At 54.3% G+C, this 17,225-nt stretch overlaps 1 protein-coding gene across 7 annotated transcripts; it reads left to right on the top strand.

Annotated features, from left to right (window-relative positions):
- Positions 1-1,695: 1,695 nt before the first annotated feature.
- On the top strand, positions 1,696-15,280 carry LOC110146290 (putative serine protease 47). Of its 7 annotated transcripts, none has more exons than XM_070458405.1 (5): positions 1,696-1,795; positions 2,665-2,848; positions 4,269-4,546; positions 6,797-6,957; positions 8,728-9,809. In XM_070458405.1, exons 2-5 carry the CDS (start codon positions 2,706-2,708, stop codon positions 9,223-9,225), a joined length of 1,080 nt encoding a protein of 359 aa, XP_070314506.1. In that variant the 5' UTR covers positions 1,696-1,795; positions 2,665-2,705; the 3' UTR covers positions 9,226-9,809. The 7 variants fall into 7 exon arrangements, with proteins under 7 accessions (XP_070314506.1, XP_070314507.1, XP_070314505.1 ...); XM_070458406.1 differs by having other exon boundaries at positions 1,781-1,866; XM_070458404.1 differs by lacking the exon at positions 1,696-1,795 and adding an exon at positions 2,139-2,443.
- Positions 15,281-17,225: the final 1,945 nt, after the last annotated feature.

Raw genomic sequence — 17,225 nt, forward strand, 5'->3', positions numbered from 1 at the left:
ACTATCATGCTAAGTGATATAAGTCAGACAAAGACAAGTACTGTATGACTACACTTCTTTGGAATCTAAAAGATAAATGAACAAACATAAAACAGACAGAGTTATAGACAAAGAGAACAAACAGGTTGGTTAGCAGAAGGGAGAGGATTGGGGGGGAAGAAAGCAAAAGCTGAGGGAGATTGAGGTACAAAGTTCCCGTGGCAAGAGTTCCGTGGCGGTCCAGTGATTAGGAATCTGCCTGCCAACGCAGGGGACATGCGTTCAGTTCCTGATCCAGGAAGACAACACAGGCTATGGGGCAACTAAGCCAGGGCACCTCAATTACTGAAGCCTCCACACCCTAGAAAATGTGCTCCACAAGAGAAGCCACAGCAATGAGAAGCCTGCACACCACAATAAAGGGTACCTACTCCCCGCTCTCCACAACTAGACAAATCCCTCGTGAGATTTGACCCAAGGGAGTCTAAATAAATAAATAAATATTTTTTAAGTTCCAATTGCCAAATAAATGAGTGTGAAATGGGTAAGAAATGTACACTGTGGGGAATATAGTGAATAACTATGTAATGTCCTTGTACAGTGACATATCGTAACTATTCCTATTATTTTGAAATGTGCAGAAATATCCAATCACTATGTTGTGTAACAGCAACTAACAGCATTGGAGGTCAATTACACTTCAAAAACAAACAAATTCACAGAAAAAGAGATCTCAAATTTGTGGTTACAAGAAGCCAGGAATGGGGAGGTAGGAATTAGATAGCTATAGTCAAAGAAACAAACTTCTGGTTATAAGTACTAGGAAGGTAATATACAACATGATAAATGTAATTAATACTGCTCTATATGATACAGGGAACTTGTTAGAGTAAGTCCTGAGTTCTCATCACTGGGAAACACACTTTTTTTCCTATTTCTTTAATTCTGTGCCTATGTGAGTTCACTAAATTTATTGGGGTGACCATTTCATGATGCGTATAAAGGCAAATCACTTATGCCGCTGCTCTTGCTGAGTCGCTTCAGTCGTGTCCGACTCAGTGCGACCCCACAGACGGCAGCCCACCAGGCTCCTCTGTCCTTGGGATTCTCCAAGCAAGAACACTGGAGTGGGTTGCCATTTCCTTCTCCAAATCACTATGCTATGCACCTTAAGCTTAAAAGATTAAAAAAGAAAGAAAGAAAGAATGGACTTGGGTTAACATTAAGGTATCAGTATTGGCTCACTAGTTGTGGCAAATGTGCCAGGGCAATCCAAAGATCTCATCATTAGGGGAAACAGGGTGAGGAGGAACATTAGAACTCTGTATTATCATCGCAGTTTTTCCGTACATCTCAAACTGTTCTAAACTAAAAGGTTTAGTTAAGTATAAATCAATAAATTTTTTAAAGCTTTACTGAAAATCACTGACTTGTCCTTTGTATAAATGAACTTCATGGTCTAAACACCGTGTCGAAGCAGAGCTGTTCGGGGTTGGTCTGGGGCGGGGCCAGAGCAGGATGCCCCGGGCTGTCAGTAACCCGGCGATGGGCGGGGCGGCGGGGACCCCCCGCGGCCTGGGCCCGCCGGCGGCTCTGCTCTGGCTGCTGCTGGACGTGGCCTCCCTGGAGCTGGGAGGGTCCCCGGCCACGGCCGCCCCCCGCCCGACTGCAGGCGACGGGGGAGCGTGGGGGGGCGGCGCTCCGACTTGGCGAGCACAGCCGTTGGCCCCGGGAGCCACAGGTGCGTTGGGGCCTCCATTCGGGCCAAGATCCCCTAGGCCAAGGGCCTAAGGGTGACGGCTGTGACCAGGGCCTGGTGATTCACTCGGTCTCATCGTTTCTCTGCCCCTCCCTCCGGCCAGGCAGCCCAGAGGCCCCTCCACACAGGTGGGTCAGGCCCTAGGGTGGGAGGAGACCCAGTGCCTTTGTGGGGCGAGGGAGTGGGCACCAGCGGGGCCTGGTCCGGAGGCTGGAGGCTGGGTGGAGGAAACCGCTCGGTCTACTGCGAGAACGGGCCTGAGTCCCGGGCCCCGGGCTCTCCCCTCACTGCGGCCGTGGGAGCCCAGGCCCTGGACCAGGATGCCCGGTCTCGGGGGCCTGGGCACACTCCTGCCCTCCCAGGCGTGGTCCTGGAACCAGGGCTGTCCCCATTAGCCCAGTCCTTCTTCTTTTAGAAATGGACACTCCTGCAGAGTCAGAGGGGGCTGTGACTTGCCCCAGATCACGCAGCACCACAGCTTCTGCCTGCAAATCTCCCTCCCTGAGACATGGGGTCAAGTGAAGGGAGCACAGGCCCTTAGAAGCCATGATCTTGGGAGAGTAATCTCGGCAACTTCTGAGACCTTTAGTTCTGTGATCTACAAGACAAGGCATTGAGGTGGCTAGTTGGCGGAAATGAGGTCTGTGACGTGTGCAGCCCTTGGCAGCCTTGCTCAAGGATGTTCATCTGCCTGGAGACGCTCCTGTGAGCTGGCCCCTCCTTGCCCCACCCCCCAGGCCCCCGGTCCTCACCCCACAGGGCTTGATGCGTTGTGCTCTGCCCTCCCGTCCTCAGTGGCGGCCGGTGAAGCAGAGTCTTGGCCTTTCGGCTAGGCCGCTGGACGCCTGGCTTGGTTCTCCCATCTGTGAAGTGGGGCGGCCTTCCTGGTTGTGACATTTGGGGCACCACCAGTGTCTCTGTTGCAGGTGGCAGGGGAGTCTCCACAGCGTGCGGGAAACCCAAGGTGATGGGGAGGATCTCCGGCGGCCGGGACGTGGAGGCCGGCCAGTGGCCGTGGCAGGCCAGCCTGCAGTCCCAGGGCTCACACGTCTGTGGAGCCGTCCTCATTAACTCCCACTGGCTCCTCTCTACCGCCCACTGCTTTCTCAAGTGAGTCTCCTTCCTAGGCTGCCAGCACAGGCTCTGGCAGGGGAGGGGGGTGCAGGGGAAGAGGAGAAGGGGATGGGTGTCCCACGTTAGCTCCTCTGGGCCCTCCTCTGGGCAGCGTGTGCCTTCAGAGGCGTCGTTCCGCCTTTGGCCTGTGTACCCTGCACCTGGACTGTCCTCCCCGCTCACCTGCCTAGACCGTCCTCATGCTCCACCCTGGGCCCGTGTGTCTGTCCCCAACACAGGTGAGCCTCAGGAGGCGGACCGTGTCCATCCTCACTGCCATGCGGTGTGGACCCATCTCAGACCACAGCTTCTGCTCAGTGTCCGCTTGTTTCCATTCTCGGTGGGGCCTGGGACCGCAGGTGTGGCCGGCAGCTGGGCGGTTCTTCAGATTCTGCGAAACTGTGTGCTCGGGAGAGTCGCGGGCCCTGGCGTGCGTTTGAGGAGCCGTGGTGCTAGGCCCATAAGGGGGAGGTGGGCTCGCTGGGAGAGTGACAGGGCTGCTCAGGAGTCTCATTCACCCAGCCACGTGGGCCTGGCTCGGTGCCAGGCTTCTGAACAGAGGAGGGGGCTCACCAGGGAGTTCAGGCATCGCAGCCCAGGTCTGCGTGCTGGAGCTTTGAGGGCTCAGAGTCTGTCAGCACCCACTCTGAGCCATGCTCCGTGCAAGCCCCTCTGTGGCATCAGGGGTGGCAAATCCCACCTCACCATGTCTCCATCCCGTCAGAAGAGAAAGCCCAGCATGGACGAGGAGGGCAGAGCACATGGGCTGGGGGTCAGGAGAAGGTATGTGGAGAGGGACGGCTTGCTGGAGGGGAAGGGTTCATGAGGGGAAGATGAGAGAGGGTCTCCAAGTAGATGGGCCATGAAGACAGTGAGGGTGGGGGGAAGATTCAGCACCTGTGTTGGGGGAACAAGGCAAAGTTCTGTTTCCTGCCTTCATTTGCTCATTTATTTAACAAATCTTTTGCAAGTCCTTGTAACTTAGTTGAGAAGCAGGCTTTTGACAGGTAGGTGTTGAAAAAAGGGGATGGTCAGGAAGAGTGTGGGGCCAGAAGGTGGGTTGTGTGGCGTCTGGGAAGGGTGAAGTTAGGGCCGGGACTGAGCCAGAGTGCCTGCTGCGTACAATCAAAAGGCCTTCATTTGATGACCCCACCGAACCTTTCCAGAACAAGGATTCGGTGCTTCTGCAATTCTAGTGTGTGATGGAGATGCCAGCCACATGTCTGAAACTATAAGCAGGATGTCAATTAGCCTCAGGAAAGAAGGGCTTCTGAACATTAGAAATGGGGAGACAAGGCTGTCTGGCATCACAAGGAGTGGAGGGGCCCAGAGGGGTGCGAGCAGTTAGACGAGGCTGCAGGCAGACAGCGCGTCCCCGCTTGGAGGTGATGGTGACAAGGTGCCTTTCCTTCTCCAGGAAACCCAAAGCCCCGGAGAGCTACCGGGTTCTGTTAGGAAGCACCCAGCTGTACCAGCACGGCCCTCAGAGCCGGGAGGCACCCGTGAGCCGGATCGTCACGCACCCAGACTTCGAGAAGCTGCATCCCTTCGGGAGCGACATCGCCATGTTGCAGCTGCTTTCTCCTGTGAACTTCACCTCCTCCATCGTCCCCGCCTGCCTCCCAGCCCCTGGCATGAAGCTCCCCAGTAACTCGTCCTGCTGGATAACCGGCTGGGGGATGCTCAGCGAGGAAAGTGAGAGGGTGTGGGGGAGCTGGGGGGATGAGAGGAGGAGGAGGAAGGGGAGAAGGACAGGAGCAAAGAAGGGAGGTGTGCCTCCATCTGGGGGGTCTCCAGACAAAGGTCCCCTTGGCCCACTATGCTTCATTTCCAGAGGACTGGACCATTCTACTTCTAGTTCTGAAAGTGTGTGATTCTAAAGCTTTGGTGTTCCCTAAGTGTAAAGCTCTGAAGTCTGGGAATCTTTGACTTTGGAATCAAGAATCTGAGTTCTTGAAGTCTTTCTGGTTCTTGATTCCAAGGTTTAAATCAACCATAGATCTGAGATGACTTGATCCAACTCAAAGGTCATGGTTGGGGCCTGACTCCTTCCAGGTCACTGACAAACTCTCTGATTTCCCAGTGCCATAGGAGGTGCTTGGGAAAAGTGGAAAGAAAATACCAGTATGACCTCTGACCTCAGCCTGCCTGATCAGTTTAGAATGATTATGACTTAGAGGGTTTCACGCTCCAGACCTCACTTTGGTTTTCTCCCAGCTCAGGTTGTCTATCTAATTTGTAGACTTGTTAGGCAAATTGTATTTTTTAAGATTGAAAGAGGAGAAAAGTAGACCAAAACTTATGAGCAAGAGTCTTCACTGAAGAAAGGAGTGTTTATGACTTGGTAAAATGCTTATGATGCCAAATTAGGGAGGGAAAGAATATTTATTTGTAATTATTTGTAGGGTGATAATTTGATATGGTGTTTCTCTACAGAGGTGCTCCAGGCATTTTATACAGATGTTGTCTTCATTGGGTGGGATGTTCCAGCACTTCTGGTCCTTGCCTATTAGTATGTCACTAACACAACCTAATCATAGGAGAAACAACCAGGCCCGCAGCATTCTCACACCACAGACACACACACACACACACTCACGCACACACATGCACACACACACTCACACACATGCACACGCACACACACACACAGACAGGTTCCTCCTTGAGGACAGGGACGCTGATATCCCAGTCCATGCCCCAGGCAGGGCCTGGCTCCTGGTAGGTATCCCAAGCTGCCCCTGGGCCCCTCCTCCCTGGACCTGCAGACTGGTCTCGGCTCCCACCCTGGGTGCTGTATGTCACTCTCCACATAGCTGTCTGAGCATTTGCTTCAGGGCATGAGTCATACCAGTTCCCTGCTCATTGCCCCCAGTGCTTCTCATTTCTTCTTAAAATAAGGTTGAAACTCCCTGCCTTGGCTCTCAGGCCCGTTTCCTCTCTATCGTCTCCTGCTGCATCCCTCACCCTCACCACCCCAGCCAGCAGCCTCCTTCCTGCCTTGACGATGCCAAGGCCATTCCCACCTCAGGTCTCCACCTTGACTATCCCCCTGGACTCATTTGCTTTCCCAACTAACCTTGCCATGACCCGTTTCTTTACATATGGAACTCCGCTGCTCCGCTGCGGAGTTTTACTTGATCGTGTGAGCTAAAACAGGCCGCCCCTAATAACACGTCTCCCTGTTCTATGTCCTCTATACCACTTATTAGATCTAAAGTAATGCTACTTATTTACTTCGTTTACCCTGTCTGCCCCAACTAAAAATGTTCCCCGGTATCATTAGTTAAAACATACTTAACACGAGAACAGAGGAAGAAATGAGTAAATTGGATGATGAATAAATGAGTGACTGGATGAGAGGATGAATGGGGGAAAGTGGGAGGATGAGTGGGTGGAAGGGAAGATGTGTGGGCAGATGGGTGAAAGGATGGTGGGCAGAGAGATGCAGTGAGTGGGTCTGTGGATGGAGCGGAAAATAGAGAGATGGATGAAAAGATGAGTGTATAGGCAAATGGATGGAAGGGTGAGTGGGTGAAAGGGACATGAGGAAAGATAGGTAGATGGATGGTGGAACAAGTGAATGGAAAGCAAGGTTAGTGATAGACAAAAGGTGAGTGGATGGGAAGGTTAGTGAAAGGGTAGATAGGTTGGTGAATGGTTGCTAAGCACCAGTGAGTGGCAGGTGTTGGAGGGATTTGCCTTTTCCCTTTGTGGAATAGGAGTGTGGTCTGTTGCTATGAAAGAGGTGGAGGGAATAGGATGAGTTTGGAAAAGTTTGAGAAACAAGGAAAGGCTTATCAGGCATAGGTAGAAGACTGAAACAAGGGTGAACGCCCAGCTGTGCGGAGAAAGCCCCGTGCTGAGGGGTGGTGCTGACTAGTAAGGCAGAGCTCTGTAGCTCGGCCACAGCATCCTTCCCTGATCTCCTCTTTATCCTCGCAGCTCCGCTGCTCGAACCCTTCCATCTCCAGGAGGGTAAGGTGAGCTTCATTGAGAACAAGTTCTGTAATATGTTATATGGACATGCGAAAGGCAAAAACTTCTCTGTGCACGAGGACATGCTGTGTGCCGGGGACTTCTCCACGGGAAAGTCCATCTGCCACGTGAGTCAGGCCCTGTCTGTTTCCCCTGCTGTTCTCAGGACCTCAGTCTCTCTGGGGAGGGGCTGTGGTCCCAGCTCTCTTTGAGGAGCCCTGGGCTTCCCGTTTCCTCCTCTCTGCATCTTCCTGGGCTCCGTCCCTTGGCCACGTCCCCCAGGCCACCCCCTTCCTAAGCCCCTTGCACATGAGGGCATCTACAGCATCTACACTTGAGGCATATTTTAAAGTTTTTATTGAAGTGTAACACACATATATCCATGCTCTTTTCATAAGTTGGATGAATTTTCACATAGTGAGGCAACATGTGATCAATACCCCAGAGGCCCCACTCACACCTCCTTCCTGTCACCAACCCCCAACAGAAACCACCATCTTCACCTTCAGTACTCTAGATTAGATTCTGAATGTTCCATCAGTAGAATTTATTTCCAGTTCTCAGTCTTTCTTGTCTTAACACTGTATTTGTGGGACTCATCCACACTGTTACCTGTTCAGTCTCCTTACTCTATAGGACTCTCCTGTGTCCATTGAATCCTATGATCAGTTACACTTTAATGCATATTTTAGTACTTTCCAAATTTTTCATTTCAATTCCAAATGTTTTATCTTCTATTTCACAGAAACCCTTGAGTAGAATTATTGGATTAAAAGGTGTGTGTATATTAAACTTTGGCAGATGTTACCAAACTTCTCCAAAGTGGTTCACCATTTCCATTCATTCGAGCAGTGGATGAGAGTTCATATCCTCACCAGTACTTAGCACTTTCCATCTTTTCTCATTTTAATAACTTGTTGCGGTTTTCACTTTTCCAGTGATGAATTGAGTGTACTTTCACATATTTTTATCTTTGGACGTATTTTTCTGTAACGTCTCCTTTCAGGATCTTCCCCCCTCTCATTTTTCGGTTGGTTTGTCCGTCTCTTCCTTTAGGGCTTTTGTGTATTTTACATATTCCGGATGTCAGCCTACTGCTGGACGTTTGTTTTGTGGGGTTTTTGGCTTCGCTCTGTTTGTTTGGGCCGTGTTGGCTGGGTGTGAGTCGTGACGGGCAGGCTTCCCGCTGCCGCGTGTGGGCTCCACTTTCGTTGAGGCACGCGCGCTTCCCAGCGCGTGGGCTCGGCAGTTGCGCACATAGACTTAGTTGCCTCGTGGCATGTGGGATCTTAGTTCTCTGACCAGGGATTGAACCTGCATCCTCTGCACTGGAAGGCAGATTCATCACCACTGGACCAGCAAGGAAGTCCCGCTGTTGGATGCTTGACTGTGAAGCTTTTTTTCCACTCTCTGTGGTGTCATTTTATGGGTGAGAAAACAAGCCTGGAGAAGGAAGGTGGCTCCCCTAAAATAAGGGCCACAGCTGGGGCCCCTGTGTTCTGATCCCAAGCCCCACCTGACCTCCACTGCATCATCCTCAGGGCCCAGGCTCCCAGGCTGGCATCCTGTGCTGATTCTTCCACGGATGGTGTCGTGGAGCGGAGGGAGTGTCAGGGCTCCGGGTTGAGAGACTGTGCTACCACGTGACCTCGGGCGGTCGTTTCCCCTCTGAGCCTGCGTCCTCATCCACAGCGTAGGCTTTGGAGGCCTCCGTCATGGGATTGTTGCAAGGATAGTGTAGTGGGCTGGATAGTGTCTCCTAAATTTGTGTCCTCTAAATCTCAGAATGTGACCTTTTTTGGAGATAGGTCTTTGCGGATACGGTTGTTAAGAATCTCAAGAGGAGACCTTGCTGAATTTAGAGCAGGCTCTAAATCCAATGATTTGTTTTCTTATAGAAAGAGGGAGAGACACAGATAGTTGGCTTCAGACTTCTGACTTCTAGAACTGTGAGGTCAATTTCTGCTGTTTCCAGAGCTAGCCAGTCTGTGGAGATATGCTTTGGCAGGCCAGGAGATGCACACAGGAGGGAGGAGCTGCCCCTGGCCCACAGGACGGCCTCACCGACAGCTGTTCTCACGGCGGCCCACGGGGCTGCTGGGCCAGAGGCGGGAAGCTGGGCCCCTTGCCCTCCTTGCAGGTTCCCAGTCCACAGCCAGCGGTGTGAGCGGTCTGGCTGTCCGGCCTGGCCTGGCCTTCTCACAGAGTCAGCCGCTCCCGAAGGTGAAACGAAGGGCTCAGTCCCCCGCGCCCCCATCCGCTGTCACCCTGGGCCTCCCTTCCAGCGTGCAGAGGCCCTGCCCACGGAGCCCAGGGCTGGCACCCTCTGCCTGCCTGCCTGCTGGACGTCCATAGTGCCCTTGAGCCCACTCCTCCTCTCGTTTCTTCCCGGCTGAGGATGGCGCTGAGGTGGACCCCCAAGAGCCAAGGCGTTAGATGACCCCCTCCTCCCGCTCTCCCCCTTTCAGTCACCACAGCCCCCCTGAGACATTCGGTCTGGACTCGTCTCCTGCCGCATCGCCTGCTCCAGCCCCCACCCGGAAACCCAGGCCCCGCTTCTCTCCCTGGAAGTGCCCCCCGCGCACAGGGCACCCAGAAAGAGGTCTGAGGAGAGACAGGCCACAGAAGCATTCAGTGCTCAGACTGTGCGGCAGGAGTGCCCTGGCTTCAGAATTCAACCTGTCGTTTCCTGGGACTGAGACCTCAGCTAAGTTTCCTCACCCATGAAATGGGGTTGCTAACAGCCTGCTCTTAATAAGGTCCCTGTAGAAAGTTTAACACTGTGCCTGACATTCAGTAGGTACTTAGCAAGTCTTGGCTTTCAATCTCCTGGCCTGGTCTGTCTCCTTCTACCAGGGTTGTACCTGTTCTTCTGGGCCTGTCTTAGACCTGTCCTCTCACCCAAGGTAGAATTCACTGCCTGGCCCCATCCAACACATACACACACGATATGCCACACACACAAACACACACACACAAACACACACGCATGCACGAACATGCATGCACGCACACACACACATGCATGCACGCACACGCATGCATGCACACACACACCACAAACATGCATACACACACCACACACACCACAAACATGCACACACACACACCACACACACACTGCCTTGGTTGGCTCTGTCTCTTCAATAGTGCAAACCACAGCTCACTTTCCACGGGATACACTAGTGTTGGAGCTTCCTCTGCCTTCTGAGATCTCCCCAGGGAGCAGGAGGCTTTTGGAGCCCTTCCCATCTCCCTCAGACTGGCCCAGGTTCCACCATAATATCAGCAACCACGAGGCTTATCTGCACGAATCCTGGAGGCCTGTGGGAGACAGGGACCAGGCCTTCCCCCGGCCTTGAACAGCTCAGGGTGGGTACACTGTGGGGAGGGCCAAGGGCACCCCAGGTGGGGACCCCAGAGGGGAAGAGCTGAGGAGATGATGGCACATTCCCAATGTCCAAGCAGCCCCTGGTGTGACTTTCTTGGTGCTCTGGTGACATCACCTTAAACTGGTGGCTCAGACAACAAATGTATTATCTCACATTTCTGGACCTCAGAGTCTAAAGTCAAGGTGTTGGCCTGGCTGCTTCCTTCCGGAGGCTCTAGGAGAAAATGGTTTCTTGCTTTTTCTGTCTTTGTAGAGGTCCTCAGCAATCCTTGGCTCCTGGCCCCTTCCTGCGTCACCAAGTCACATTGGTCCTCCCTCTGCTCCTGTCATCACATGTCCTCTGACTCTGACCTCCTGCCTCCCTCTTTCCTCATGAGTACCTTTGTGTTTATGTTGGGTCCGGCCAGATAATCCAGGATAATCTTCCCATTTCCTGATTCTCAACTCCATCACAGCTGCAGAGTCCCTTTTGCCACATAAGGCAACATAGCCCCAGGATCTCGTGACGAGGACAGCCGTCTTTGAGGGTTACTTTGGGCTAGCCACACCATGTACCCTTCTCTTCCCTTCAAGTCACCGCTTCCCCCTCCCCTCCCTCTCAGCTGGAGAGCGTGCTTCCCGTTTCACTGGCCTGGGTGCCCTTCATCTTCCCAGTCCAGCGGGCATCATCCGTCTCTCCTGAGCCTCCTGGCCCGTCGTGCCCACTCCCTCCTGGAGCCCTGGGTGCCCAGAGGCCCCCTCGCTCCGGACTTGTCTCCGCCCCTCGCTCCGGACTTGTCTCCGCCCCTCTCTCCGTACTTGTCTCCGCCCCTCGCGCCGTACTTGTCTCCGCCCCTCGCGCCGTACTTGTCTCCGCCCCTCGCGCCGTACTTGTCTCCGCCCCTCGCTCCGGACTTGTCTCCGCCCCTCGCGCCGTACTTGTCTCCGCCCCTCGCGCCGTACTTGTCTCCGCCCCTCGCTCCGGACTTGTCTCCGCCCCTCGCGCCGTACTTGTCTCCGCCCCTCGCTCCGGACTTGTCTCCGCCCCTCGCTCCGGACTTGTCTCCGCCCCTCGCGCCGTACTTGTCTCCGCCCCTCGCTCCGGACTTGTCTCCGCCCCTCGCTCCGGACTTGTCTCCGCCCCTCGCTCCGGACTTGTCTCCGCCCCTCGCTCCGGACTTGTCTCCGCCTTCGCAGCTCTCGCATACACGTGCAGGGGCGGTCTCCCTCCCGCTCTGCCCAGTCTCTGCCTCCTTCCCCCAGAGACCCCTCCTAACAGCCCCGCATCTAACCCGCTCTGCCCAGTCTCTGCCTCCTTCCCCCAGGGACCCCTCCTAACAGCCCCGCATCTAACCCGCTCTGCCCAGTCTCTGCCTCCTTCCCCCAGGGACCCCTCCTAACAGCCCCGCGTCTAACCCGCTCTGCCGAGTCTCTGCCTCCTTCCCCCAGAGACCCCTCCTAACAGCCCCGCATCTAACCCGCTCTGCCCAGTCTCTGCCTCCTTCCCCCAGGGACCCCTCCTAACAGCCCCGCATCTAACCCGCTGTGCCCAGTCTCTGCCTCCTTCCCCCAGGGACCCCTCCTAACAGCCCCGCATCTAACCCGCTCTGCCCAGTCTCTGCCTCCTTCCCCCAGGGACCCCTCCTAACAGCCCCGCATCTAACCCGCTGTGCCCAGTCTCTGCCTCCTTCCCCCAGGGACCCCTCCTAACAGCCCCGCGTCTAACCCGCTCTGCCCAGTCTCTGCCTCCTTCCCCCAGGGACCCCTCCTAACAGCCCCGCGTCTAACCCGCTGCTGCCCAGTCTCTGCCTCCTTCCCCCAGGAACCCCTCCTAACAGCCCCGCGTCTAACCCGCTGCTGCCCAGTCTCTGCCTCCTTCCCCCAGCGACCCCTCCTAACAGCCCCACGTCTAACCCGCTGCTGCCCAGTCTCTGCCTCCTTCCCCCAGGGACCCCTCCTAACAGCCCCGCGTCTAACCCGCTGCTGCCCAGGAGTCTGCCCAGGGCCGCTGGAGCCTCGTGGCCAGTGTGCCCAGGAGCCTGTCTTGCCAGAGCCCGCCGTGGCTCCAAATCCTCCCTCACTCGGCACTTGGGCAAGCCTCACTGCCATTTCCCGGGCACCCGGGCCAGCCAGCTACTCCACTCTGCACCTGGGCCGCTCCCCTCCCACTTCTAAACGCTGGAGCCCCCGGGGCTTAGCCTGTTCCTCCCCTCTGCACAGCCTCCTGAGATAGGCTCCGCCCTGACCATTCTGTTGCCTCCTTCAACATACTGTCCCAGATCTGACTGTGTCTCACCACCCTGGCCCCTCCCCACCCGTAATCTCTAGCCTTCTCTCCTATAGCTGCCTCCAGACAGGTTCCTTCTCCACACAGCACCAGAGCAAGCCAGGTGCTCCACACGAGCTAGACAGTGCTCCACGGGAGGCAACCCCAACCCCACCCTAAGGCCCTGGGAACCCGAGTCCGGTCTCCCCGCCCCGCTTCCCACGTGTCGTTGCTCCTCCTCCCGCCCGCCTGGCCATCCCTCCTCTCCTCATCCGCACTCCCTGCTCCCTCTGCGCCAGCATCAGAAAGTTGGGTTGTCCTGTTTGGAATCTCAGCTCGGGAAAGCTCCGTGTCTCCACCCTATGAACTGCCCTTCCCTTCCTGTCCTGTCCCTTCCATGGCTTGCTTCCACATGTCACGTCTGACGACGGCAGGCTGGTTGCCTTATTTAGGATAACTCCATGAAGGAGGAGCCTTGACATTTCACCCCTGTGCTCAAGGGCGGAAGCTGCCCTGAATGCTGGACGTGCGTGTTGGACAAGCGTGTGGGAGGCAGAAGCACAGCTATCCTGCTCCTCTCACCCTGCCTCCAGGGATGACCCTTCCCTCTGGGTGATGAAGTGAAAGGATTTCCACCCAGGTGGTCCTGCCCTGACAGCATTTCAGGACTCCAATAGCTCCTCTCAGCTCTCAGGGGACCCTCAGCTGCTCCCTGACCAACACAGGCTGCCTCCCCCAGGCCTGGCTATGGGCACTTTCTGAAGATGCTCAACCGAGAAGTTGAGAGAAAACTAAAGGACTGGCTAAACGAGTGAAAAAAGAGGAGGACCTGGGTGGGGACGTGCTGCTGCAGTTCAGTTCGCGAGATCCAGGTCGGCAGCAGCTTCGGCTGGCCAGGTGCCACTGTCAGACCAGCCCTCTTGAGCTCAAATCCTGCAGCGGTCTGTCCCTTCTCGGCCTTGGACAGTGCTTTGTCCTGACCACCTCACCCTCCCTGGGCATGTGAAAGTGAAGTGGCTCAGTCGTGCCCAACTCTTTGCACCCCCATGGACTGTAGCCTCTGCCCATGGGATTTTCAGGGCAAGAGTACTGGAGTGGGTTACCATTTCCTAGGATCCATATATTGATGGATATAAATTTGTGATTGTTTTGAGGGTTAATCAGGACTTCCTGAAGCATGATTCCAGTGCCTGCCTGCATGGCTTAATTGGGCTGATCTGCAGTGGGAAGTTGCTGATTGGAAATTCTCAGAATGAGGCTGGAGGGCAGAGACTTATAGGCCCCACCCTGCCACCTGGTCTTCTCAGAACTGGCTCAGTCACCCATCTGAACTCCCGTTTCTTTCCTAGGGTGATTCCGGGGGCCCCCTGGTCTGTGACTTCGCCAGCTCCTGGGTTCTGATGGGGCTGGCCAGCTGGGGCTTTGACTGCCGACACCCCGTCTACCCCAGCATCTTCACCAACGTCACCTACTTTACCGACTGGATCAATGAGATCCAGAGACTCACACCCCACTCTGAGCCTACGTCTGCCCTTACACTGCCCCCTGAGCCCACGTCCACTCCTGCACAGACCCAGGTTCCACACCAGTCTCTGCGGGCTGCCGGCTCATCCACGCTGGGCACAGCCGTTGTGCCTCCACAGACCTGCTCGCTGGCGTTGCTCCTGCTCGGGACCCTGAGACAGGCCCTGTGGTGATCTGCCAAGGCCCCCAGCCCCAGCGGTGTGTCTCAGGACCCAGCCTGCTCACTGGAACCTTCCTCCCTCCTCTCCCCCGGCCCCATCAGCTCTCAGGGGTCCTTTCTTGGTTTCCCCATCCACCAGCTGTGACCCCCACAATCTTGAAAAACCAGTAAAAACAAGCGAAAGACTCATCCTGATCCTGTCCTGGGGCCCTACTGCTCCTCCTGACCCTCAGCACGCACCCCTGCACTTGAGGTCTGTCATCTGACCCCCCGGACAAGGCAACAGCAAGTGGCTGGGACATCACAGCAGGAGGAGGGTGGGGTGGGGACACTGGAGTCCAGCTGCCGGGAGAGGAGGGAGGCTCCTACCGTGGGATGCACAGGCCTCAGAGGAAGAGCATCAGGCAGCTCCAGCTGCCGTGACAAATACCACAGTGCCTGTGGCTTAGGCAACAGGAATCTATCGTCTCACGGCTCCGGAGCCCAGAAGCCTGAGGCCTCTGACCTTGGCTCATAGACGGCCATCTTCACCCTATTGCTCACATCGTCTTCCCTCTGCGCGTTTGTGTCCACATTTCCCCTTCTGTAAGGGCACCATTCGTGTTGGATTAGGACCCATCCTAGTGACTTTATTTTAGCTCAATTATCTCTTTAAAAGCTCTACTCCAAATAAAGTCACATTCTGGGGACCTCTGGTTGTCCAATGGTTACGACTTCAGGCTTCCACTGCAGGGGGCATGGGTTCGGTCCCCGGGTGAAGAGCCTAGATCCCACCTGCTGGACTGTGCTGCCAACAGAAAGTCACATTCTGAGGTGTTGGAGGTCAGGACTCGACATAAGAATTTGGGGTACACAATTCAGCCCTTAGTAATAGGATGTAAGACATTTTGTCAGGTGTCTGTAGTGCAGGGTAAGGATCTTTCTCAAAGTAAAGAAGCATCACTCCCCAGGTTTGGAGGAGGGAGGACCTCCTCCCAGTGGAGCTAGAGGGAAGTCCCCAGTGTCCAGGACAGTTGAGTTGAACTGGAGTATATGACCCAGGCCATGAAGAAGGGAGTTCCAGCCTGCAGCACAGAAAGCTCTTGAATGTGGGGGACCTAGGAGACTGAGCTGGGGACAGAATGAGGAAGCCCTTGCCAGGCTGTGAGCTGAGGTCCAGTCTGGCAGTCCTCACACCTCTGCTCCTAGAATTGACTCCCAGCCATTCCTCACCCACCCCCACGTCCCCTCCCCCTCCCCCGAAGCCCCTCCCCCTCCCCTACGTCCCCTCCCCCTCCCCCTCGGTCCTCCTCCTCCCCCATCCCCAGGGTCCCTCCCCCTCCCCCACGTCCCCTCCCCCACATCCCCTCACCCACCCCCAGGGTCCTAAACTCACTGCCCCAGCTTCCTAGGTTTGATGCCTAGGCAGGAAACTAGATCCCACATACCACAGCTAAGAGTTACCATGCTGCAATTAAAGATCCTGCATGCTGCAACTAAGATGCAATGCAGTCAAATAAATATTTTTTAAAAAGAAATATGCATTCATGTCTACCATATGCAGGCCCCAAGCATGCAAGAGCGCTGCATTCCCTGTTCTCATTTTTAGGTGCAGAAGGGACATAGTGCCCTGAACTGAGTTACAACCAAAGAGTGAAACCTTGGGTTGTGGGGACGTCAGGCTGAGGGTGAGAGACAGAGAAGGGGCATTACAGAATTGTTGAATCAAGGCCCACTGCTTACCACTTGCAGAACCAAACTTACAAACACTGGTAGAAAGGAAAGTTGCCTTTAATCAGAGTGCCAGCACTCTGGGAAGATGGTAAACTCAACATCCCCCAAAAAACCACTTCTGGAGGTTCTGCTCAATCATGAAAATTTTAAAGGAAAAGTGAAAGTCGCTCAGTTGTGTTGGACTCTTTGCGACCCCATGGACTATACAGTCCATGGAATTCTCCAGGCCAGAATACTGGAGGGTGTAGCCGTTCCCTTCTCCAGCAGATCTTCCCAACCCAGGAATCGAACCAGGGTCTCCTTCATTGCAGGCAAATTCTCTACCAGCTGAGCTACTAGGGAAAGGAGAGATGTCATCTCAGTTAATCCTTGAGATGCAGTCAGAAGCATTGCATGCAGGCTCCAGGACTTCTTGTGATCTTCCTCTAGTCCTTATCTTGTTCACACAGTTTGTTTACAGGATTACTGAAGGGGAATCTAGGAAAGAAATCTGGTCATCCGTTAATTATTTATTCTCAGATTCTTACTTCTTTGCCATACTGAAAGAACTGACAAGTTAGGCAAGGGATTTTGTGATTAAAAGATCTGAAAGGTGTGCTCAGGCCTGAGTGCCTGGTTAAAGGTTAGGTTCCACATAGCCTTGCTAACGTAGCAAGGACAGAGGCTTTCTGCTGAAGGCGGCATCCGGCAAGGAGCTGTTCACACAATGGGATGGGGCAGGTGCTAGTGCATCCAGTCGTGTCTGACTGTGCAACCCCATGGACTGTAACCCGCCAGGGTCCTCTGCGCATGGGGTTTCCCAGGCAGGAATACTGGAGTGGGTTGCCACTTCCTCCTCCAGGGGATCCTTCCAACCCAGGGATTGAACCTGAGTCTCCTGCATTGCAGGTGGACTCTACCTGCTGAGCGGTCAGGGAAGACTGAGGTGGTATAGATCAGGGTCCACATGTTCGGGAAATAACATGTCACTCAGGGTGCTAAGCAATGTTTTTAGAGTCCAGAAATCTTTCTCTCCCACTTTCTTTTCTAGAGATCTTAATTTTGAATTCCCTTTTTTCTTGTTTTACACTGATTCTTTTTCCCTAAGTTATTTTCTCTTGCATTGATTATTTCAGTTTTCTTCATCCTGACATATATGATAAAAATTTATTTCATTCGCTGATACTTGTGTAGTGACATTTGTTTAGTTTTACTGCTTCTTATGCATGGCATCTGGTCCCATCACTTCATGGCAAATAGATGGGGAGACAGTGGAAACAGTGGCTGACTTTATTTTTCTGGGCTCCATAATCACTGCACATGGTGATTGTAGCCACGAAATTAAAAGACGCTTGCTCCTTGGAAGGAAAGCTATGACCAACCT

The sequence above is a fragment of the Odocoileus virginianus genome, chromosome 29 (genome assembly GCF_023699985.2).
Source record: "Odocoileus virginianus isolate 20LAN1187 ecotype Illinois chromosome 29, Ovbor_1.2, whole genome shotgun sequence".
In the NCBI taxonomy this organism is placed as follows: domain Eukaryota; kingdom Metazoa; phylum Chordata; class Mammalia; order Artiodactyla; family Cervidae; genus Odocoileus; species Odocoileus virginianus.